Below are 26,678 nucleotides of genomic sequence, written 5' to 3' on the forward strand. Positions count from 1 at the left end.
CAACCTCCATAAAAATGCTTAATATGAATACTTTAAAATGTAAGTGGAACTCATGAATGTTCTTAATTTCTAAGCAAGGAAATAATGTAAAATATGATGCACACAGGCACAGCCTTACAAACTTACTCTGTAAGAAACAGTACATTTCAAAAGAATTATATATTTAAATCTGACATTATGTTTACAATAACAAGGCAATCACACACAGCAGTTTTATATGAAACTTTACCAGAACAATAAATTAGAGGACACAATGCTAGATTTTAAATGAAATATGTAACTGCAATGTAAATGCTTATTATGTGTAACAATTTGAACCAAGCTGCTGCAAATGAGATCCCTGAGATTAAATCAAAAGTCCTCTATCAACAGCTTAGTAAAATTTTAAGATTTTGAAGTTGAAAGATACATGAAAAACCAAACTTAAAAACAAAACTTAACAATTTAAGCGTTTCTGAACCCTCGAAACTTCAGTACTTCAGTATTTTTTGTGTTGAAAAAAGAATGGCTGTTGCTTGAATTTGATAATAAATCTGCCTGATCAGGACTGACAAGAGGTCATGTCAGCCTAGTCAGAAACTAGGGTCCCATCCCTTGAGGAGCCCCGCTTTGGAATTGGAGCAGTATAAATTTTATTTACGTTTTATGAGGGGAGAATAAAGGTTTATTTCACAGTACACAAAAAATACTTTTGAAGATTAAATGAAGCACATTACTTTGTTTTAAGCTTTATAAATGGCTTCTTATCATATCATATGAATTTAAAGTAAAAATGTGCGAAACATTCCCAGGCTTAGGGCATAAAAATATTTTTTAAAAACAAAAGTAACAGCAACTTGATTATTTGATTATTTTTTTTATTATTACCAACAATTTTCATAAATAAAAATTGCTATCTTTAACATTTAATTAATATCAATAAATATTGCACAATTAATGGGGAATGACTATATCAATATTCACTTTGAGAATTACTCGTATGTATGAGAGATTTTATTTCGACTACACTTAACCAAAGAAGTTGGACAATTAAAAAACTATTGACCTTCCAGCATGCATGCTATAAGAACACACCTGCACATTTTTTTTTTCCACGGCAGCTGCTTTTTGTGGTTTTTGTTCTCAAAAATGACAAATAAATAAAGCTTGATAATGAGTTTCTAATGTAATAAAAACTGAACGATTATGGGAAAAAGAAAGCAAAAAACTATTCAAATGAAGACAAATTGCTTTTTATTAATTATTAATCAAAGTAGAAAAGCACAGAGGAACTTCGCTCAGATGCAAGTGTTGGATGCTAGAAGGTTAACAATAGTAATTTTTCTGCTACAAAATATACCACTATAGTACTGGCATACCTAACCTGGCAGCACTGTGAAGATGCTGCCAGGTTAGGTTTTCCCCACCTATAGTGTCTTTTCGGCATGAGAAAACATGCTTCAAAGTAAAAAACAGAAAGGGTATCACTTTAAAGAGCAATAAAACGGTATAAAAATCTATATGCTATATTGCAAGATAACTTTAAGACTTGAATGAACAATAAATTGTGTATGTTGAAGAAAAGTATGCACACATTTTAAATTTTGAAAATAAGCTTTAACATGCATATCAACCAAACATTACAACTTCTGTAAACTAATTCATAACACTTAGACATAGGGAGAAAATGATTTTACATTAAAAAATAATAATAAAGTGATTTAATTTTAAGAAGCTTTGTTATATTTGAAACCCAATCTTCACTAATTTTAATGGGATTGTGATTGTATGGAAGTATAGTTTTTTCAAGGACTCTCCAGTCTTACTTAAAGCAGATATTTTAATCTAATAAAAATATTGAATGTATGTGTAAAATTTATTAAATGTAGTGTTTTGCAAAAAAAAAAAAAAAAAAACACGCTTTCTATGCCATGCAGTTTTTACACCTTAACTATAACTCTGGCAATGAGAGACAAACCTAAGCAATGCATATATTTTGTGGAAATATTAGCTTTGATAGTTAAAATGAAATTAAGTGTTTTCAACATTGAAACAAAAGTTACACAATTTATGTAAAAAACATGGAAGAAAAACTTATTAAAATAAAGGCAAATAAAGTGCAATGAAGAGTAATAAAATTTCTTTGACGACAAAACTGTACATTCACATTTGGAAAATAATATGAACGTTGGTAGGAACTGAAAGGTAACACAGAGTTAAGAGAATGCTTTTTGCATGCCATCCCTTCAAACAGTTCCAAGAGGGGGGGGGGGGAGGGGGGGGCAAGTGACCCCACCTCCCTAAATGATGAACTTAGTTGTTGTATTTACTATTTTGTAATTTAAACTAAAATTGCTGCAATTTATCTCTTATAATTAAATTCAGACATTCAGAACAACGGTGGGGCTAGAATCGGCATGGCAGCAATGGCATTTGCCATAGCAAGGAAAAGGATTCCTTTATCAGCAATGATTTTCACCAATCTGCCATAAGTATTAATTTTATCTAGCTATACCAAGTCTAAGCAAGGTTCAACGGCTCTGTAAAACAGAAAAAAGTTTCTGCTTCGTTCTTCTGCTGGGTAAATATTTTTAACATTTAATCATCCTCTATACGCATATAACTTTTACAATATTAAGTCTACCACAGCGCAATGCATGTTTGTTTGACTCTATTAAAGAAAGAAGAAATAAATTGAAGAAACTTATGTATTCTTCTTTGGAAAACCTTTCTTTGAGTACAATCTATCTTTGGCATAACCATGGCATAACCAATAGGACATACATTAAGAAAAAAAAATTGCTTCTAACTTGTTATTATCGAACTTATCCTGTCTCTTTTTCATTCAACAGCAAATAATGCTGTTTTTTTAGAAGGGAAAAAACTAACATAGCTGTACATATTGTACATTTTGTATTTTATCTTCAGATATGTTTACATATTAAAAAATGTTTTAGCTAAACTGCAAATAAGTTCAATTCTTACATAATTAGTGTAGTTAGCACTTAACTTACTTTAAGCCCCAAAGAATAAACAATATCAAGTTTCACCACAAATGGCATTTGAATACCAAATGATGTTCATAACATAATACATATAACATACATAAAACTGACATAAATAAAACTGAATTTCAGGCTGAAAATCTTTGACCCATGTAATGCGCGATAACTCTTGCAACAATCACTATAAAAAATAAATCAATTAATATTAAGGGTTTAATTCTATTGCTGCACATTCTCAAAACTTTAAATTCTATAAATCTATAAATGCATTCATTTTTTTCTCTAATTATGTGTCAGTGTGAAATGCATACAGAACACCTGTTATTTGATTCTATGCCTAAGCAAATCAGAAAAGTTTTAAATATTTTGATGCCTAAACTTTAAATATATATTTAAGAAACTAAAGAGTTTCTAAAAGAAACACATGATTTATTCAGGTCTATTGTTTTGATTTAAGCAGTCAATTAAGTTTATTTTAATTGTCACCCAATGTTTATGTTGAGTTTTCACTTGAGTGACATTTTACTTTCTCATACATGAATTAAATATTCAAACCTTGTTAAATCTTAATCAATCAAATATTGACTTAACAACAATCCTTTTTCCTAATTTACAACTACAAGCTTAATATTTTCTCCACATATTTTATGCACATAATACTGACTACTAAATTATAACCTGGAGGTTAAGGGAAAGAAACCCTGAATAATTTAAAAGTACTAAAATACATATTAAATTCAAATATTTAGATTTTTTAAAAGCAAGCAAAGCAATAATCTATAAAATGAAATTTATTTTCAATTTTATTTACATGTAGACTATTACAGTTATCTCAATTGCTTGAATTTTACCCTGTTTCATATAAAATAGAAAACTTATCTCCCACATATAATGTATTAAAATTTAAAATGACACATGGCAATGCATTTTTACATTGTTGTACACATAATAAATGAGACCCATTCTGATTTTACACAAGTGAAAAAGGAAAAACATTTATTTAAACACAATCAACAAAAAAATAAATAAATACTGCAAAAAAAATTTAAATATATTTGACAATATTTTCTTTCAAATTCTAAAGAAATTCAAATTATTATTTATTTGAAATTTCAACAAGCATTAAACAATACGCTTTTGCATTGAAAAACAATAGGTAATAAATTATAACAACCCAAAATAAAATGGATTGAACATTAACAAAATCATTTGTTTCAATGAAAAAGCATTTTCACAACCATAATTTCCCCAATGCTTATAGAGAGTTTTACTTCATTGCTAACGATCAGACTGGATCTACAAACAAGCATTGGATTGTGAATTAAACTGCAATTGCATTAACCTAAATGATGCTAGAATTTCAGTTTTGTTTAGAATTGACTAAAGGATAAAGTGTTCAGAGTGAAAAATTGCAGAGTGCACCAGCCACTTGAGTCTGCTATGGCAAAGAATTTTCAGGAGTTGATGATGGATTTAGGCAGCATATTATAAAATTTCACCATCATTGAAAGAAATACAAACCACAACTTACGAGCACCATTATAACGCATGAACACATATTTCCACATAAACACCATTAAGACCATGTGGCACAGCTTAGTATACAAATATATCCTGTAAGAGAAAATTAATACTTTTAACATAACACATTGGATATAATTTCTAAAACAACATGATTAATAGACTATAGTAGGAAATGGTGAAGCAAGTTCAGGTGCCATATTGCTCTAAAGAAAACCGCAAAAAGCATTGTGACTAGTTTTAAAACTTATTTCCAAAGATTTAGTTTGCAGTTACATTTAAAAAAAAAGTCCACATAAATCAGTTTTAGCTTGTAGTACAAAAACACAAGTAAAAAAATGATTTCATGTATAAATAAATTTAACAAAAGCACAATTTGAGTTACAAGTAATGAAGTCAATTATATTTTTCAAAACAAGTGCCATTAAATGTAAAAAATATAATTAAAAAAATAAAATTCTGCAGATATTGATGCACACATATTTATTGAATTATCCATAATTACAGGACTTCCAGTAGAATTTTAGTTTGTCCCCAGGGGTAAAAAGGGAGATAAAAAATCTAAAAAATAGGGGACCAAAAAAGAATATATCTGAACATTTAAAGGTTAAAATTAGGAATCCATAGATTAGTCAACAGTAATCGGTCATACAGACAATTACTTACAATCTAGAGAGACTATTAAATCAAGAGTGTCCACTGTCTATCCCCCCTACCTCCCCAAGGTTTGTGGGACATCGTCTCAAATGCTAAAGAGTCCCTACCTCCAAATGATATCAAAACCAGGGTTGGGTTTTGGACTGTCCAAAACTAGTTTAGAACAGGGCAGGTAGTTTTTAACGTCAAAAAGTATCCGAAAGTGTCTCAAGCTGTCCAAAAGTATTCTAATGCTAAAGGAGTGTAATCTAATCAATTCATATTTACTGTAATATTCATAATGCAGAAATATAAATATAATTAAGCTTTAATTAATGAGTATTTGATAATATTTTTCTCCGAAATGTTCATTCCAAATATATTTTAATTAAAAAATTGCCAATAACTCTATTACATAAAAATTTCCTCATGTAACAATTGGTGGAGTTATGAAAGGAAATTCACAACACTATCAAGACAACTAATTTCAGTTCTATTCATAACTCAAAGGAATGTGATTAAATGTGCAATATTTAGGTGCAGCAAAAAAAAAAAAAAAAAAGCCTATTTTTTTTTAATGCTTTTTGTATATAAGTTTTACATTATGATTGAACAAAAAATAAATAAAAATAAATCATAGACTAAAGAGCTATAAATTGATGATTAAATGTATGCACTTATGAACTAAAAAAAGAAATTGAACAAGTTTTAAAATATATTTTTAATACAATGCATTCCGTAACTACAATGAACAAAAACAACAGTAACTAGTCAATTTTTAGAAACAAATCATTGGCATCTTCCCTCAAGTAGTTATACGATAATTTAGTTTTAAATCATGAAATGGCACCATAGTCAAGATAAGAAAATCTTCACAAAACTGTAAAAGGCTCACAAATATATATTTTTCAATTCAGTTCAAAAATTGTCATTTATTGCATTTAAGATAATTATTGCACTATATTTTGAACAGTTTCATTTGCACACATGCATAAATGTCTAAAAATTTGGTTACTATTATGCAAAAAAAAAAAAAAAAAAATACAAATTTAAATTTTTAATGAATTATGAATTTTTAACTTCTATGTAACTAGTTTAGAATCAGCTGTATAAATAAGTTACACATATATTTATACTGGAATGTTCACATTGAATAAATATTCAATATGAAAAACTACCACATTTTGTTCTGCTTTTGAAATTTTCTCACAAAATAGTTTCTCTAAAAATGTAGTTTTGGACACAAGGGTTTTCAACAGGATGGTAAAAACCATGGTATTTACCGTACACTTCAAAACCTTGCCAACCCTGATCAAAACCTCTCTAAAATGAACCCTGCAAATTTCAAAAGGGCAGTCTGCGCCATGAACCTCCTCCCCTTTATGGGTATCTTGCCTAAATAATTCATGAGGATTATGTAAAAGAGCAAAAATAAAACATTTATTGCATTTTTCTAATGTGAACATTCTTCCAAAAGCTTAACTATGCAAAACCTTTTTTTAAAAAAAGTATAATCTCAATTTATAAATAAGACCTTACATTAACCATCTTGCAGGTCTTGACGAGATATCTCGTCCATTTAACATGCAATTCTGGGACTGTCAAACCGCAAGGGGGTTGAATATAATATCACCGATTGTGGTTATGCACAATAAATTTAAAATATGAATCAGATAATCCTACCTTTTTAAACCTTTTCTAGCTGAAGGAAGAGAAGACAACTCCTCTTTAAGAAGAAACTGTCGTATACCTAATATATAATCTTCTAGGTAAGTTGGCCAGTGAAGGGCCTGAATGTCAAAATTGAATTCCTACAACAAATTATTGAAAGACAAAAATTATTAAATTGTTCATCATATCTACTTTTGAGCAAAAAAAATTTCTTACAATGCACAAAATTTTAAAAAAGAAAAAAAAAAGTGAAATTCATCTTTAGAGTAAAATTTCAACTTTCAATTTAATAATATTTTTTAAAAGAAAGATGATAATTTTTAAAAAATAACAAATACAGCATCATATTTTTTAATGGAAATATTTTTTGAGGTTTAATTTTTTAAACTTCATTACCCTTTTATCTTCTGCAGGTAGTTTTTCCTGTAACATCAAAACATTATTGCAACTGAAAGCCCATTCATGCGTAGTGAAATATTCCAAACATTGTATTGCTCGATGAAGCTTTTTATACAAAGGAACAAGCCTGAAAATGAAAAACAAATTGCAAAAGCAAGATAAAAAATACAACAATATTTTTTAAATAAATTAATAAGTAAAATCACTTTGTTCAATTAAATCCCTTAATATTACAAGTCATTTATTGCTATACTTAGCAGTGATGTGAATTATTTTACCTCATATATGTACAGTCGATTCACACTGAAGTTTGGTAACTCGAATATTACTATTAATCTTTTTTTTAAAATCATGTCGTGACCCCTTCGTTTTCAATTTCATGTTAATTATTTTCTTTAGCTTGATGTTTCTTTTAAATCAAAAGTTTCTTCTTACAGTTGACTCAAAATTTGATAGCTAAAAGTACAAAAATTTACTTCATCTTCTCCTGGAATTTCTGCACAATAGATCCAAAAAGGAAAGGAATAGCTCTTGAAGCGGTTTACTATAATAAAGGAGTAACACTTATGATTTCCCTTCTACCGTTTGTACTCAATGCCTAATATGAAGCATCAGTAAGAAACTATTTCCGAAAGCATGGCTTCTTTAAGGATACATACATTGCCACAGAGATTATTGAAGTTGAACAAATAGCAATTAAATAAATTGATGATGCAGAATGCAAATTTATAAAATTTGCTTAAAAGATCGAGATTGTCACTAAGAGTTTATACAAAACATGGAAGAAAGTGAAAGTGGTGCTGAAGAAGAAAAGTTTGTGAAGGAGCTAGAGCAGGGTTCGTACTCAATTTCAGAAATAAAATGAAGGAGTTTTGGAAGAGTTTTGAAGGAGTAAAATGAGATTTTGAAGGAATACTAATGGGCTGTCATTTAATGATGCTGCACTTTTTTCCACATATTTGGCCCCCTTCCCCCTTTGCCACAAAGTGTCACACTTCACCAACTCCTCCTCTTGTCACATGTCATATTTTTTATAAACATATTGTTACAATAACTGTGTGATGTCACTTTTTGTCACCCTCTCTCTTCCCCTGGTTATAATTTTATGAACTCGTCTTCCCCTCATAGCATGACATCACTTGTGGATGACCCTTTCTACAATATCATAACTGCGATTTACTAAACAATTGAATTTTTAACCCAATCACTTAATGTAGTACATCTGCTTATGTATTTTCAAATATTTAAATAATAACAATAGTCAACACTAAAAATGCATCCAGCTCAAAAATAGCAATATTTCCAAAGTATTTCGCCTCACTAAACATGAAAGTCACCATTAGAAGTTGTGCTTAGCTCTAGGTTTCAAGTTACCAAGTCAACTAGGATAATGAGTTCTCACTAATGGTCTTTTTCCTGATAGAAACACCCCTATGGGGCTGATACTGTCTGCTAAAATTCGATCCCAGGTTGGGATAGAAAATCTCACTACATAAAACCAAAATGTACTTCAAGAAATTTAAACTTTGGGAAGAGAAATGCCCAAAATCAGACTTTAGTAGATACACCCACTTCTGCTTCCACCCATGCTCATTTTGCTCGGACTGGAAATAATGACGAACTTTGTGAAAGCTGTGAACAAAGAAAAGTTTCTAATACTTAAGAGGAAAATTTCCAAATAGGTTAAGGAGAGAGTTTTTTACGACCCTTCAAATACGCACGATTATGAAAATAATAGTTTTCGAAAAAAAATGCAAGGGGAGAAAAAAAAAACACGCAAGAAGTCTTTAAGGGTGTATTACAAGTATTTCTAAGCAGCAGAGAAGATGAGAACTAAAAACAATTGGTCAAACAATCCCAAGTGAAGTTCTGTGACTATTGATGAATGATTTGTCTCTAAAACTCTATTTTGTTCACTTCTTCCAGGATATTTTGTTTAAAAACTAAAGCAGTGAGCATGAGGAAAGGTTCCACAAAGATATCTTTACAATGGAGCGAAGATATCAGGGTCATTGGGCTGAGTTAATGCTCACAAAATGCTGCTGAACTATTACAGAAATGGTCCCTCTTTGATGCACAAAAGCAATCAAAAATGGAGCGTTTACTGCAATAAGCCAAAAGCAACTACTGCTTTCCAAAAAAATAAGCATTTTAAAAATGGAACAGGACTTATTTAATAACATTTATTGCACAGGATCTTTTTTTTTTTTTTTTTTTTTTTTCAACATTACCTTTAAATCAATGTGTGGTTGCTGTGCATCTTTCTCCAATGGGCTTTTATGTATCTTGAAAACAAGAGTTAATAAAAAAAACCCACTAGCATATTCGTTTTTCTCGACCCAAAGTTAGTAGTAGGAATTGACTATTTATGACTAGGATGCGGACAAAAAGTTATTTTTTGTTGACTAGCAAATTGGACCACCTGGATTTTTCTGCTGAGAGTGTGGTGGAGGTAAAAACAATAATCATAAAATTTAAAAAAAATAGCCAAGCACCATTTAAACATGTTTTACTTCACTGGTGAAATGCCTTGGTCATCTTATAATCTTTTCACCTTCAACTTTTATGACTTCTATGATCAATTTGCAAATCACATCTTTATTTAAAAAAATAAAATAAATATACGAGTTTACATTAAAATCGCCCTTGTGACGAATTTAAGTTGTCGATTGAAGTATTTTAAGTTACTGTCAGAGGGAGATTATGCAGTCTTGAACTAAAACAGAAGGAGTTTTGAAGGAGTTAAAACCAAAATGAAGGAGTTTGAAGGGCCCTTCAAAAAAATTTCCTAAGTAAAGGAGTATTGGAGGAGTTTTGAAGGAGCATACGAACCCTGTAGAGGGTTTTCTTTTTCATTAATCACAAAACTTGATTGCAACTTAAAATTGCAATTATCTTTACAAAATGAAATATGAATAAAAATTAGAACTTATTTTGATTTTTGTTTTGTTCTGAATGTTTTAAATGAAATTGTGGACATTTTCCTTCACAAAATAATTATTCTCTTTCGTAATTTTATCAGTTATCGAAATATTAATTGAAATATCCTGGGTCTTCTTCAATAAAATGTAGGAAACTTCAATTAGTATTAAGTTGAACTTCCAATTTGACAAATGTCCATTGTGCAATGGATATTCATAAAGTTCTTAGAGGATGGTGTCCAAGTATCAGAATTTTTGATTAAATAGAAAAGAAATTCAGACAAATCGACACTACTCTCTCAGAGTTAAATGTTTGATTGTGCCACAAGGCTGAACATGAGTGGAAAAGCATGGTTTATGCCTATGCATAACTAAAGCATCTACCCAATTTGCATCATTATCCAAAATGATCTATGGTATATTGCTGATGAAATTACTTAATTGTGTAGTCAGGGGTGTTCTCCAGGTATTATTAAGATATATTTGCTTTAGAAATGTTTTCTAGGTTTTTTCTGAGGCTGTTGGTAAAAACTACTCTGTGGAAGAGCTAGTTATATCAAGTAAATGATGCATTTGAAAACCATTACAGGATGCTAGCTCTGATGAAAATTTGACAAGTATTTGTAAGATACACAGTCAATTTACGATAACTTGAAATCCAATAATTCGAACATTACTATAACTCGAAGTTTTTATCAAGTCCCGCCCCCTTCGTCTTTAATTCCATGCTAATTATTCTCAATGTCTCGAAGTTAACTTCCCTTAACTTGAAGTTTTTTTTTTTTCAAAGATGACTCTAAATTCGTTTTGAAAGAATGAAAAAGAAAGAACCAAGTGACTATGAGAGAAAAATTAATTCACTTTCACTTGCAATTCCTGCACAAAAAGCCTCTAAAGCAAGAAGAGCACCTGTTGAGCCAACGTGGGATAAAGGAGTTACACGTCCGGAAATGAGTTAGCTTGTTTTGTTTTGTTGAACTGTACTGTTTACACTTTGACATATTGCAGGACTACGAATTTACTTTTAAGCTGTCAAGTCAACTGATTGTATCTTTTCTCAAAAGTTGACCAAAGTTAAGATGCGTTCCCCTTCATTCTTTAGTTCGATCATTTGCTGATAAGTTCCTGAGAGACATAGTGAGTGTTCTTTACTATTAAAGATGTCTCTGCAAGTACTCTGTCAGTTAAATCAAAAGAAAAAGAGAAACTTCTAAAGTGGTAGAATTCCTTAATCCGATTTTGAAACGAAAGAAGATGTGCACCTTTCCTGAAGTAGAATCAGCTCTATTCAAGTGGTTCCAGCAGCATTGAAATCAAAACCATGCTTTTAATTTTTTTCGCTCAATATTTTCTATTTTTGATTAAACTGTGCATATTGTGCTTAAAAACTTTTAAGTTCTGTGATTTTGTCTGTTATATGTACATATTAATTAAAATATTCGATGGTTTTTCTTTTAAAATGTCAAAAACCGAAACTAGCGGTAAGTCGAACTTCCGATAAGTAGCAGTTTTTCGTCGATTTCTTCAGTTCAAGTTATTGCGAATTGACTGTATATAGCACTATTTGCAGTAGATTTTAGTACATTAGTTCAAACATAGTACAATGAATGCAGAAAAAAAAACACTGCTATAATTTTTCTCAACAGCCAAACGGGAACAAAACTATTATTTCTGTGCTCTGCAGGGGTATTGGTAATGTGTATATGCTATCACTGGCATTTAGAGCAGTTGAATTTTGACAGACTATTTTTGCAATAAAAAACTTTCTTAAACAGAGTATGCAGAAGCTGATTATGCAGAGAAAACATTCACACAGAACCCAAGATTTGTTTGTCTGCTTTTTGTTTATTCCATTGAATGAAGCAGCACTTGGAATGGAAACTAATAAGCAGGTTGTTTTTTTTTTCAAGTTCCGTTTTTACAGAAGGAAAGCCAGGTATACTGCACATACCCCTCTTCAAATACTCAGTTACTGTCGAGTCCAATCTGAACTACAGACATGAAAACTTGGCTGTCTCTATCGAGACTCCTGCCAAATGTGAATTGAGAAGTGTTATTCGTTTCTTGCAAGCAGAAGGTAACAGGGCAGCGGAAATTCCTCGAAGACTAAGTCGTGCATATGGAGACAACTTATTGAGTGCTGCTGTTGTTCGTAAGTGATGCCGAAAATTTAGAGGGCAGAACTAATGTGCACGATGAAGGGGGTCAAGGACGCAAGTTTGTGGCTACAGATGACCTTGTTCAACGAGTCGACAAAGTGGTTAAGGAAAATCGAAGATTCATGATAAATGAATTATCAATACAATTTCCAGAAGTTTGAAGATTGTCCATACATTATATTGTTATAGAACGGTTTGCGCAACAGAAACTTTGTGCTCGCTGGGTCCCGAGGATGTTGACTGACAATCACAAAACTCTCCGGATGGGTGCAGCTTTGTCATTTCTTGAGCGTTACAAATGTTGATGAAAATGATTTTTTGAAATTCATTGTGACAGGTGATAAAACATGGGTTCAATATGATGCTCCCGAAACAACAATCGATGCAATGGGTGCAAACTAATTCACCGAACCAACCCATAAAATTCAAGCAAACCCTCAACAACCTTAAGATTATGGCAACTTTTTTTGGGACCAAAAAGGTGCGTTACTTCTAGAGTTTATGCAGCCGGGAACAACAATTACAGCAGATTCTTATTGTGAAACATTTAAAGCTTACCGAGAGCTATTCAAAACAAACGAAGAGGCATGCTGACTTCAGGAATTGTTCTGATTCATGATAATGCCCGCCTTCACTGCGCAGGTCTAACCCAACATCTCCTTCAGAAATTTCATTGGGACATTTTTGAAAACCCAACACATAGTCCCGACCTAGCACCGAGTGACTTTCATCTTTTCCCAGAGCTGAAGCAGTGGCTTGGGGAGCAGCACTTCCAAACTGAGGTGGAACTCAAACACACGGTCAAAAATCACTTTCAATCATTGCGACAATGTTCTAGGAAGAGGGTATAGAAAAGCTTGTGCACAGGTACAACAAATGCCTAAATCGTCAAGGTGGTTATGTGGAGAAATAATATGCATTGTATCATACTTTTGATAGTAAAATCTTTTCTGTATATTCACCTGTTTTTTTTTTTTTTAAATAGCCAAACGAAACGTGAAAAAAAAAAAAAAAAAACCTCGTATAAGGGTTGCCCAAATTAAAAGGGGACAAGTGCGATAACGTCAGTATGAATGATTTGATTACTGCACCATTGCACAGGTATATAAGGGGTGGTATGAGGTATGCATCTCAGATGCCGTTCAGAGGTGAAACCTGCTTGCAATAGAGGAAATGGCACAAAAGGAAAGTCGTGCTATCGAAGATGCGTCCAGATTGACATGGGATCTGAGACCAGGGTAAGCAAACATTGCAATCTTCAATGATTCCATTGCCTTTGACAATGAAAGGATCCAAGCTAATCAAAGGATTAAGACCTGTGAAATCAGTGACGAACTCAACCTGAGTAAAAAAAGGTTCGCATTATCATCCACAAACAACACGCCCATCCACACGTCTCTCAGGAAACCCAAATGACCCTAAACAAGTTCGGTAGGGGTGTATTGGAGCACCCCCCGTATAATCTGGACTTGTCACCCTTTGACTTAAACCTCTTTGGGCCCCTTAAGAGAGCATTACAGGGGGAACTTTTCCGTTCGGACGATGAAGTGAAGGAAGCCATGCAGGATTTCATCAGGAATTGCCCCTGATCTTTCTACAGCAAAGCCATCGACCTGTAGCCACAACGCTGGGACCTGTGTTTCAATGCCCATGGCGATTTCTTTTGATTTATATTAAAAGAATTATTTTTATTCGACTCGTTCACTTTTCATCTGGGCAACCCTTATATAATCAACAGACGCGTGGGTAACTGGTTGATGTTTCAACTTGATGTTGCTTTGAGGTAGCAATCTACAAGATTCAAACCTATTGTTAAAAGATGCAGAACATAAAGGACTATGCTGAGAAAAGTTAAAAGTTAGGGTTTTGGTTTTACATATTCAATAAATACATATACAAATATCTAATTCAAAGACATCCTAGCACTCCAAAAAAATAAAAAAATATTTTAGACACATCAAAATGTATAGACTGTGTAATAAATATAACATACTTTGGCTTATGACCAGTAAGTACAGCAACTAAATCAATAAAGTAAGCAGGAATATGATGATAGAGCATTACAGACAAATAGTTCCAAATTTTGCTATTCGTAAAACTGCCGTTGGGATAACGAAAGATTTCATGGCTGGGGTGTTTCAAAATTAATGGAATGGCTAATTGTTCAACTGTTCCCCAGGTGACTTTATTAATGCTACCTGAAGAACAATTATACACCAAGATACTGTTGGGCCTGTTGAAGAAAAAAGACACAAAAATTAGAGCACAGATACCTAATTCTTTTGTCATAAAATTCTAAAAATTACAGAAAAAATGTTTTGAGCAGTACTCAAGATAGACAACATTTAAAATTTTGCACTACAATATATTTTAAACCCACTCTAAGGTTTGCTCAACCTCTACCCAAGCATAACTAGGAAGCCTCATGTGTCATATCAAGAAAATCAAGCATATTTTTTGTGTTTCCGCAATGCCACAAGGCATGCCTAGAATTAGTATGTTTCTGTAATAGTGCAACTAGGGATTGCAATACCGGACCAAAAATTCAATACCGGTATTCGGAACTTTGAAAACTTGATACCGGTATTAATACCGGTATTTCAAATTTCTTAAAAAATGCTTGAAAACATATTGTTTTGTTGTCACATTTAAAATTGTGTACCAAAATTGCATTACTTATAAAAACGTATTGTAAACAAATATAAAATGAAAGAAAAATGTCATAGTAAAAATCAATAATAGTAAAAACATTATGCATCTATTGAATTGTTTCTAACCCAGGAACTCATTTTAGTGCTCAACTTTTCTACAGATGAAAATACTCTTTCTGAATTCATGCAGGTTGATGATACTGTTGACAATGCACGCTAAACCTCCTCTAATTGTCTAGAAGTACTTCATCTTCAAATAATTCGGTCTCTTGAGTGTTATTTTTGGATGAATTCTTTTGTGTATGTGTTTCTTTTGTACTGTGTGTACTAATATTATTTTATTTATTTATTTATTTGTTTGTTCTGAATTTATAGCTAGTAGTAATTTGTCTTTGAGAGACGATACTTTTCCAATGTCAACATCATTTTCTCTTGAGCAAGAGAGATTTGTGTTTGTCTTTATTAGCCCTGTGGTTTCAAGTTTACGATAAACGTGACTAAATTTGATCTTGTATGTTTCTCTTATTCGTTTTTGCTCCCTTTTCAAAATTCTTTAAAATTTATAATTATATAAATATCTGAAAATATATTTCAATTCATTATGCTTTACCTCTAAAAATATTTCAAGGCACTATATAATTTCTAAATAGTTTCTTGCCAAGTATAAAGTCAAATAGCGAGACAGGACAGCAATCCAATACTGATGGCAACAAATTACCATTTGTTAAGCTAACAGGAAAAAGTTTTCGTCAAACTTTAGTACAGTTGAATCAAGTTAAAAAAAGAAATCATAAAGTATTACTGCAATTGATAGTTGGAATAAAATTGTTCATGTGACAAATGCATTAAAAATTACACTTGAAATTACCTTTCACAAAAGGGAAAGTAAGTGATCAGGGAAATGGAAACATCTGATAAAAATATGGTGCGCAAAAGCACACGAAAATGCGATTCATCTCACCATCTAGTAATGACAATATCTTTTTGCAATGTTTCCGCTGCTTTTGTTTAGTGATTTTCTATTAGTTCGTGAAGCCAAATTTTCACATCAACAGATTAAATATTGGTTCTTTATCATGGGAAAAGAAATGTACTTTTAAAATATAAGTAGATATTAAATAAGCTATAAATTGATATTTAATGAGATTATAAATTGGAAAATCTTTAATTGAAACTAATTATTTTTAGCTAATACTGAAAATAGCGGTATTTTACCTGAGCAAATATTGATATTAGGAAATTGCAAATTTTCCTTGGAATACCGGTATTGCAATCACCAAGTGCAACAATAGTTTAGCATCTGGTTTTTGTTCATACTATTATTTATTATTATATCCTTAAAATGGTACACAACATAACACATACTGCCCAAAAATACAAAGCTATCCAGTAAGTAAAAATATTTATTTTTTCCCATTAAGTGCTTATGACACGAGATCTCTTTGTTTAATCCATTTTAGGTATAAGCTAGAACTTTTAGTTGTATTATGATAGTTAGAAAATTTATATCACTGAAATTTCGTTTCTGTTTGCTATAAGAGGTTTGCCCTCAAAATTTTAATCAAGTTAAAGAATTGGTTAGTTTTTTTCATGAATTTCCAATAATGTAAAAACTTAACTGTAGAGGCAATTTATTTTGACAGAGGACAGTGTGCAGTTGAAGAAAGGGCATGGATAAATGGTGCTCTCTCTCTCTCACTTTTTAACCATAATTCAAGCCCCCTTCCCCCTTAACACTTTAAGTTTTCAACACATTTTTAACTTTTAACAGCTCAAATGTTTGCATTTGTAAGTTCCCCACCTTTTTTCCAGGGGCTAAAGCACTGCTGGAGGATTTGTTTTTTAAAATGGCATCCCTCCATCCATACATACACACACAAAAAAAAAGACAAAAAAGAACCCTTAAGAGATCCTTAATAGTTTTTGTTAAATTGAGAATAATTTTGTGAAGTGTACTTTCTTCTTCATGAGAAATATGGATGAATTCCTGAAAAATTGTATAATGCAACTTCAATCCAGTACATTATTTAAAGAAATTTAAAGCGATATAATGTGTAATGAACTATGAAAAAGTTCTTAAAGCGAATAATTTCATGAAGCGTTTTCTTTATTTTTGATGATTGCTCAAAAATAGAAGCTTTACTTAATATACACTAATAATAAACTTATTTTCAAAGCTGACATACACTTTGAAAAATGTATTTAATTACAACATAATGCAAGTCAAAAACAAATTGGAAGCCTTTTTCTGACAACAAATCCATATCCATAAATGATTTTTTTTCCGTGCAGAGCGCAAAAAAAAAAGTTTTGGTCTACAAATTTTAGGATCATCAGCAAAAAAAAAAAAAAAAAAAAATCACCAAGGGCCATGGGTCAGCCTTAAGTCCAACCATTTGCTTAGAGATATTGTTAAGATATTCTTCAAAGAGTAAAAACACTCCTTGACATTTTTTAGAGGAAAAAAATTCATTTTGAAGGAGGGAAAAATATAAAAACAATGAAAACCATAACAGTAACAATTTCATAAAACAGTAGCTTTCAAAGAATGAAGAGGTGCAGGAAAAAAGGGGTATGCACAATTTTAATTTTTAATGTTTAGAATGATTGAATTTAGAATTTTAGGTGTCCTCACTTTTTCTTCTGATAATGGCATTATTCAATATCTAAAATTTATCTTCCTTTGAAAAAAAAAAAAAGCAAATGAACTATTTGTGTCCCAATTGTCATAAATGAAAAGGAAGTCATACTTTAGCAAACATTAATCATTCTTTTAAAAATATTTTCGACACATAAAATTTCAAGCAATTATTTTATTCCATTTTTTTTTCATACTTGGGTCCTTAAGGGTATGAGTCCCAAATACTATGTTAATTACCCTTTTAAATTATTATTTTTTAATGTAATATGAATGAAGGGTCACGTGACGGATAAAATTACCCTTTTCCGTGGAATGGCCTACTAGTGTTCACAAAAGTACTATTGTTAACAAATGAAAAATATGCATAAAATTGTAACATCAATTGAATAAAGATATAAAGACATCAATTTTGAAAGCACCATGCAAATGATAATATTAACCAAGTATCGTTAACGAGCTTATGGCAATCAAGTTTTTGCATAAATGTGAACCAGAAATAATTCAAAAAATAAAACTCTTATTGCTTTAAAGAAAAGCATTAATTGCAGTTCAAAAATTAAACATTTAGTTTTTAGTTTTTAACAACCCTTTGAAAAATGGAATGATTACAAGCATTATTTTACAAGTATTTATAATTAATTTTCTAGGAAAAAAACATTGCTTTAAAACTGCTAATTTCAAACTAATCCATACCTATGACTAGCAGTGTACCATGCCACAGTGATGACTAGATTGATTACAATATCTACAGGTATAAGATCTGCTATGCTTGAGGATTTACAATGCATTGAGCGTAATATGCCCTTGCTCGTCTACAAATAAATAACAATCAATTAGATTTTCCTATCAATTCTAATACATCATATTTGGACACTAGAATAGCATTGTAATGTGAAATTTTTTAAAATATACATACAGTCAATTTCAAATCGGAGTTTCTTCAATTCCATGGTTACAAAATTTGCATTCATTTTTGAGTTTCACAAAATTGTTTTATCTATTCAATTTTGATATTAATAACATTTATTTCAGATGCAATTATGAATTTATTTTACCATGTTATCTATTACCGCTTTTAGCAATATCAGGGGTCTGGCCAGAGGATATTTGGGTCCGTTAACGGACCCTTCACAAAAATCCGATCAACCAAAACGGACCTTTCACAAAATCCCGATCAAACAAAACGGACCTTTCACAAAATCCCGATCAAACAAAACGGACCCTTCACAAAATTCTGATAAACAAGATCGGATCTGTCACAAATTGTTTATTGAAAGAGCAAATTTGAAAGCAAAATAACGCATATTTCTGTGTATAAACCGCATATTTCTCTGTATAAACCGATAATTTTTGGAACTTTTTTTTTAAGTCAAATTAGAGGGATCAGCTTATACAAAATCAGCTAATTTTGAAAAAAAAAAAAAAGAAAAAATCGGCACTCTTGCGATGCTCCGATGCTCCTGCTCCGATGCTCCGGCAAGCGATAAATAATTGCTACTGCCAAATAAATATAATGGTTGTTTGTTTTATCACAGCTAATTAGCAGCGGTGTTGTTGTAAACTTTTCTGAAAAGGCATTGGTAAGCACTTTTCTCCCTTATGATTTAATAAACAATAATTATATATATATCTGCGAAATGAACTTAGAACTGCAAAGGGATAGTAAGGGTGAGGAAAAAATATGATCGCTTCAGATAGGGTTACCAACTTCAAAAATATCACCACTTAGCGTCTGGCGTTGAACCTTTATAATGAGATTAGAAAATATTCTCATCATTTTGTCGGCTTGTCAATATTTGCGTTTTTACGGTGCGGTGCGATGTTTAATTGTTATTTTGGGAAAAAATTATATGGGTTTTGATTTTTCGATGCTAACAAGGATGATTAACTTTAAGTAAACTCTTTTAATTACCGTTTTTTTTTTCTTTAGATGTCTACATTTTGAAAAATGCAATCTTTTGACATCCGATATGAGAATCATATTTTGTTCTTTTTTCAAGCTAACTTCGCTTTATTAGGATTCAAATAAATGAAAAGTCTCTTTATTTCTGTTAGAACTCTCATTTCAAGTTTTTAAAGCAAAATTCCATTTTCTGTAATGAGTCAAAAATTAAAATGCTGAATAGATGGTTTATTTTATTATTATTTATTTATTTATTTTTTGGGGTCAACTGTGTTCACAGATATGAATGATATGTTATCATAGCACTCTAAAATGCAATTTTAAAATAATTTTATCAAAAATATTTCTTTTACAAGCCGTTTTTATACTTTTGATGCCTTTACTTTGAGAATTGCGATCACTTTGCATCCGCTATGGGAATCCGATTTTTCGAATTTTTGATGATTATTACGCTTTGTTAAGAGGTAAACAATTGAAATTCCTTTTTATTTTTGTTAAAATCACGGAATTTATAAGTTAGAAACGAAATTTCATGCTTTTTAAGAGTGTCTTGGGTCAAAAAGTTGAATGCTGAACCCTATTCTGAATTTTGTTTTATTTATTTATATTTTTGTTATAATTATTTTAAATACTGTACAGAAATATATCTAGTATAATTTAACATAATGCAGAATGGTAGATAAATATTGATACTTGAAAGAGCGATGCCCCCCCCCCCCCCCCCCGCCAAATATCAGAAAAAAAAAATCCAGAATGATTTTCTCGTCATATAAGAAGAAAACACTCAACTTTAAGTTTAATTGATGCAGTTTGTGCCATCTCTAAATTCTAAAATTTCGTTTTAACAATTTTTTTTTTTTGCGAAATTTTTTGATTTTTCACAAAATTAATTCATTTTTCACAAAATTATTTGATTTTTCACAAAAAACGGACCCTGTGAAAAATCCTGGACAGACCCCTGAATATATTGAGCATAAATACCAGGTGTCTGTAAAGTCCTTAATGCATTTTAAAATTCATAGAAAAGCAACAAATTGTGGTATGAATTTGTGGCTTGCATCAGAATACTTCACAGCAAAAAGCTTTTACAATACCTAAGAAAAAACTGATTTCTGTAGGTTTTTTTCATCGTATTTTCTTGTAGAATAAATAATTTTAAAGCTGTGAGTAATTCATAGATCTTAGTGAAAAATAAAATTTTGTTAAAGTATTAGTTTAAGTAAGTTTTGTCAAAGTAAAGTTAAAGTACTCCTTTTTCGATTCACTTTAAAAACGAAGCATAACTAAGTAAAATTACTTCAGTATTTTTTAATGTGACTAAATAACAAGTAATAAGTTGCATATTTAAGCTACAGTGAATTTTAATTATAGTTTGTTCTCCAATTTTGTTTGGAAGACAGAGGTCCCTAATACAAATATCGACTGTATTGTGTACAAGATAAGCCGTCTCAATGAGCAAACTATGAATTTATTTTATAGCTTGAAGATATTATTCAACTCGAAATAAGCTTTACAATGTGTCATTAAGTATGTCTCTAATGGTATTCTAAACTTGCATAAAAACCAATGGGTTTTTGAGAAGTCATTTTGAGGAATTGAAATGCAAAGAAATCAAAATTTAGCAAAGGTTAAATTATTACATTAACAAAAATGTCAATACATACAGCAACAATCAAACCTGTTGGTCCATTAAAGTTATCAACCCATCCCTGCAAAAAAAGATGAATAATTACAATAAATAAGAAAGTAAGAAACAAAAATTTATGAAAAAACAAAGCAATAATTACTGGAAAAGGCTCTTTCCAAGCCGCTGTAACAATCGATGGCCGAACAATGGCTACTGGCAGTGCTCCACTCTCTTCTACAAGTAATGTTTCAGCTAATGCTTTAGTATAGGTGTAGGTATTTGGCCTCCCCCGTATTAGATGTGGAGTTAGGACACCAACCAGATCTTCATCCATCCATCTACAAATTAAAATTACAGTTGAAATATCACAGTAAAAAATCCAAATTTACTTTATTTGAAGGCAACTTGAAAGTTTGGCTTGAAGTCATAATAATTTAGCTGTAATAGAAACAGTTTAAAGTACAATGCTTTGACAGAAGTCTTAAAACACATTATTATTATTTTGAGTAAGCAGAAACAAAATACATAAATACTAAATGTTAATGCACTAATGTTCTAACATCATGTTTAATTTCACAAGTAAAGTAAATTATATTTACTCAATCGTATCTATAATCTTCTGTGGTGGTACAGGAGGTTCATAGACTATTTCATCCACTTTTCCACGATCACAGTTGCAATATGCGGTAGAAACATGAATTAATGCCTGAAGAAAAAAAAAGACAGCATATTAAAATACTGCATCAGAAGTCAACAATAAATAAATTTTTGTTACCTGTATACACTATGTTTTCCATATTGAGTTCCATATGGAGTTCGCAAATGAAAATATGGCATGATTACTAACTTACTAAGTACAAAATACCTAATTACACAGTGGGAGGTGGTTCCAATAAGCATGTCAAAGTATTTTTTTATGTCATTATTATTAAAATGAACATTGTTGGATCAAGAGTAAATTATTTGGTTGTAGCGGATATTTATTTAAAATGTCGTGAATAGGCTACTTTGGCTCAAAACATTCTCTGCTCAGGGTTCATACTCTATTTCGATGAAAAAATTCCATGACTTTTCCAAGACTTTTTCATGACTTCATAAAAATTTTCATGACCTCGTTACATGAAGGGAATAGTACTATTTAATATCAAACTTGCCATTTTTTGAAAATGAGCATTAGCAAAACTTCCACGTCAATGCCACTATCTCATCCAAGCATTAAATAATTGAAATCAGTGTGCAGCTAAAAAACTAAACTTCGTATGTATAAGTAAAGTAAAAATACAGTGAATCAAATATAATAATGCTTAAATGTGTAGTTTTTTTGTATTATTTTTTTTTTTTATAAACAGGCAAAATGATAATGAATGGGACAAAAGTTGAATGAGTTATTACTAAATTTCAATAAATTTGGTTTAAAAGGGTTTTAGTGTCAACAGTACATTTAATCATCCGAATGACTTGACAGTACTTGGGCTCTTCAAAGTAAAGAAACATTCTTTACTAAATTCATTGTTTCTAAACCAGATATTTATTTAATAAACACATTCAGCAGTGAATATATCTTCTGATACAAATCTTCTTGTTTACTTATTTGCACATTTTCAAATGCATAAAAAATTAATAGGTTCAGAAATTCTGGAATATAGTGTTTGATTCTTGACAATGAACATAGCAGTGGGTCGCATGAATCAGTTTTGAGATCCATATGTTGGGCACTACTGTTTTAGGGTATTAGAATTCCCCTATTTATGTATTCTATCACCAGACTCATGTCTTTATTTTTTTAAACCTTCAACAAATTAAGATAAATTTAAAAATAAATTTCATACAAGTTATGGAAACGAACTCGGATGCAATTGAATTGCGTTTTTTGAGTATGTGTGGCAAAAATCAAGAACGTGCAAGTTCGCTACTACAGAATATAAAATATAAAAAATGTTGAAAATAATGTAACTTCAAAATGGGTGATGTCCAAACAGTAAAATCGCATTGCAAAAAAAAAAGTGTGGCTGCTACAGAATGGATACAATGAGATTTCAAAATTCAGATTTATCGGGATCATTCAGTTTTCCAGTGTTAATAGTTTTTATATGCAACACTGTTGAATCACTCAAAATGTCTAATGCTCTTTAAGAAACTGCTAATTTATCTTTGCCCAGGACATTTTTCCATGACTCTAAATAAATTTCCATGACTTTGACTATTTCAATTTTCCATGACTTTTCCAGGTCTGAAATTTGCTAAAATTTTTTCCATGACTTTCCAGGATTTCCATGACCCGTACAAACCCTGTCTGCTAACCTTTAGGAAGCAGTTTTTTAATTAATTTTAAGTTCCTACTAGGGAGCAGCATCAAGTATGAGATGTACTAGTATATAGTGATGCGTCATGCGTACCAAGCAATCTAATAGCTCTCCACAGGAAGCATTACTAGGGGTTTTGTTCACTTTGTGCTAACACATATCCTTTTTTCTCTTAAATTTTACATGTAGAAACGGTTCTACATCTGCTAAAAGTAAATATTTATGAAAATTGTTTAGTACTTAAAGTAATCTACAAAAAAGAAAAAGAAAAATTAATTTGAATTTTGACGTCTTGAATTCAAATTATGTTTTTCGCACTCACGAGTGTGTGTATGTAGGCGTGTGTGTTTGTGTGTAGGGGGTATGTGTAGGCATGTGTGTTTGTGTCTGTGTGCTGGCATAAGTGTGTGGGTAGTTGTGTGTATGAATGTGTGTGTGTGGGGGGGGGGGTATGTGTATGTTGGCATATGTGTCTGTGTGCAGGTATGAATGTGTGGGTAGTTGTGTGTATGTATATGTAGGTGTCTGTATGTATGCGTGTGTATATGTGTTTGTGTATATGTGTTTGTGTATGTGTGTGTATGTGCGTGTGTGTGTATGTAGTTGTGTATGTATGCGCGTGTGTGTAGGACATGGATGCAACCTGGAGACGGCTTTTGCTATAGGAGCAGCATCGTGAGGGGCCGGTCGACAGTGATGGCGCGGAGGGTGGCGGTGGGAAAATAAAATGATAGGACACCAAAAACAGTCAAATGAAAACAATAAGCAATCGTGATTGCTCAAAAAAAAAAGAATTTAATTAAACTATGCATTGCCTTTAATACAGCGAAATGAATATTTATTTTCACAGAAAAAAATATATTGTGCGTAACAATTTGAACAAAATCCTCGTCTTACAGACAAAAATAGAATTAGCCGAAAATACTGATTAGAATTAAAACAAAATGCAATCCCCACCTTTCTTGAATTAAAAATAATTTTGTTGAATTGCATATTAAATTGGAACAAACTTCTCCTCCCCTGAAGGAAAGAGAATTTCATTAAATTGTGCATTATAATTGGAAGGAATTAAAATCCCCCCCCCCTTAAAAAATCTTAATCAAAATACTAGGGGAGAAATTTATTGGTCCTTTGACAGATTTCTTTTTTTTTTATTTATGTTTGAAACAGAGCAAAACCGAACCATATAAAACTTTAAAAGTGATAAATAATCAGAATGAATAAAATATGAAGAAAATCCAGACAGATGAGTTTTTCCATTTGATTTGTATTATCATAATAAAGAACCACTACTGACTATCTAATGATAAAAAAATTAATTATTCTTGAGACATTTAGTTATGATTTTATTTCTTAAGCAATCATCATAGCTTTTGAGAGTGTTAATTAAAAGTTTCTATTTTGGAACACATTGAAAACCTGTGTTTATTTCATAATTATGTAGCTTTGTGTTCAACCCTTTTATTTACCTGAAAATTAAATTTGGGACATGCCCCCTTTTTATTTTGAAACTTTTTTACTTGGGAATTTTGCAACTTCTACCCCTGCAAAACATGCAATTAAAACAGAATAAAAAATCATCTTATTCCCAAAGAAAAAGGAATTCAACTAAAATAAGCGAGGAAATTAAAAGCTCCCTTTCTCTAAAGAAAAGAATTAAAAAAAAAATCAATTAAAAAATGATCCTCTCTCTCAAAAAATAATTAAATTACGCATTAAACTTCAAGCAAAATACCCCCTCCCCCCCCCCCCGGCCAGTCATTTCATATTTTTCAGTAGGGGTGGGGGGCAAAAGGCATATAGTCAACGCATGTTATATCAAAAGACAACATAAATTATGTGTCCAAATTTATAGAAATACATTTTTTGGTGGGGGAGAGGTGTAATGCCCTTTCTGACCCTTTTGAAAGTGGTGGACCTGTCCTCATCTCCCTCAAAGAAAAAAAAATAATTATAAAACTGTGTATAGCTCAAGAAAAAACAATTGTAATACATAGGTCTATGTATTGTCAAATTTAAAACCAATACGCATGATAAAACCCTTCCATACTCATCGCTCAAAAATTTAGAGCATTTGATCAGCAAAAAACCATTTAACAAATATCACTTAACACTATTCTAATGAGATTCTGTGTTCCTTCTCCCTTAATAATTCTCTTAACAACACTTTGCATGAAGATTGCCTACCTTTATGGCAACCCTGTGATGTCACATTAAACGTGTCTATTTACAGACATAAAACAATAAATATGTAACATAAAATATCAAAAATTAATGGTCTTTACCTCTAAATTTTTCATTTTATGGCACAATTCTACTAGCCGACGAGTTCCCAAAACATTCATATCTACTGAACGCCTGAAAGAAATTATACATCACATGAGATACAAAAATATAAAAATACAAACTTAAGGAAATAAAATTCTACAATTGCTACTGATGGAATACAACATCAAATGTCCCATAACTAAAAAGTAGGACACAAAAAAAAAAAAAAAAAAAAATTGAGATTCATGTCCATTTCAAAGGTAATATAAATTTTATTCCTGGAATAATTGTAACCCAAATATATTTTCAAACAAAATGTTTACAATTCAAACAAACACAAAACTTAATTTGGGTAGATATATATTTAAAAAAAAATTTTTTTGGTCACATTTTCAATTTTAAACTGTTTAAAAATTATTTATGCACAAATCATTGACACTTGATTATACACAAATAAATAGAAAATCAATATTTAAAAAAAATAATTAATTGGTGGTAATTCTTAAATTTGTTTAAAAAATCAAAAGTGTCGGACATAGTTAGCCCTTTTTTTGTGAGAAAAACCCTGTTCTAAAAGCATAGTAATGATGTTTGAGAACAAGGTAATGAGTAAAACTCTTTTTTTTTTTGAAATTCATAACTCTTCCCTATTTGAAATTGCTAGATGGTTCGTACATAAAATTGAAAGTTTCTTAAGACTTCCCAAGGATAAACTGAACTTTTTGAGGACTAATTAGGACTATTTAAAAGTTTTTACAATAATTAAATAATAAGTGTTAATAGTGTGGTGAACCACATCTATTAAAGCATCAAGATCAATCTTCAATAATGAGAGTGAGTCAAAAAATAAGTTTCTCTGGTCGACAGTGGTATGAATGAAAGTCAAACAATATGAAGAGATACAAAAGATATACCGCATCAACTAATTTGTCAGTATAGGTGGCAAGCACATTGAGACATTTGTCACACCGCTTGATAAACTTCAAAACGCCCT

The 26,678-nt window shown here is 31.1% G+C and overlaps 1 protein-coding gene across 1 annotated transcript in view; it reads right to left on the bottom strand.

The window, feature by feature from the left end:
* Positions 1–4,172: 4,172 nt before the first annotated feature.
* The window catches only part of LOC129230639 (putative fatty acyl-CoA reductase CG5065), an 85,267-nt gene continuing 62,761 nt past the window's right edge, over positions 4,173–26,678 (bottom strand). Inside the window, exons 6-14 of the mRNA XM_054865055.1 lie at positions 25,702–25,774; positions 21,713–21,819; positions 21,274–21,451; positions 21,151–21,195; positions 18,277–18,395; positions 14,285–14,524; positions 7,209–7,338; positions 6,825–6,952; positions 4,173–4,598 (exon numbers count right to left, since the gene is read on the bottom strand). Coding sequence (XP_054721030.1) covers positions 4,439–4,598; positions 6,825–6,952; positions 7,209–7,338; positions 14,285–14,524; positions 18,277–18,395; positions 21,151–21,195; positions 21,274–21,451; positions 21,713–21,819; positions 25,702–25,774 — 1,180 coding nt within the window. The 3' untranslated portion in view covers positions 4,173–4,438. The remainder of the gene's footprint in view (positions 4,599–6,824; positions 6,953–7,208; positions 7,339–14,284; positions 14,525–18,276; positions 18,396–21,150; positions 21,196–21,273; positions 21,452–21,712; positions 21,820–25,701; positions 25,775–26,678) is intronic.

The sequence above is a fragment of the Uloborus diversus genome, chromosome 9 (genome assembly GCF_026930045.1).
Source record: "Uloborus diversus isolate 005 chromosome 9, Udiv.v.3.1, whole genome shotgun sequence".
In the NCBI taxonomy this organism is placed as follows: domain Eukaryota; kingdom Metazoa; phylum Arthropoda; class Arachnida; order Araneae; family Uloboridae; genus Uloborus; species Uloborus diversus.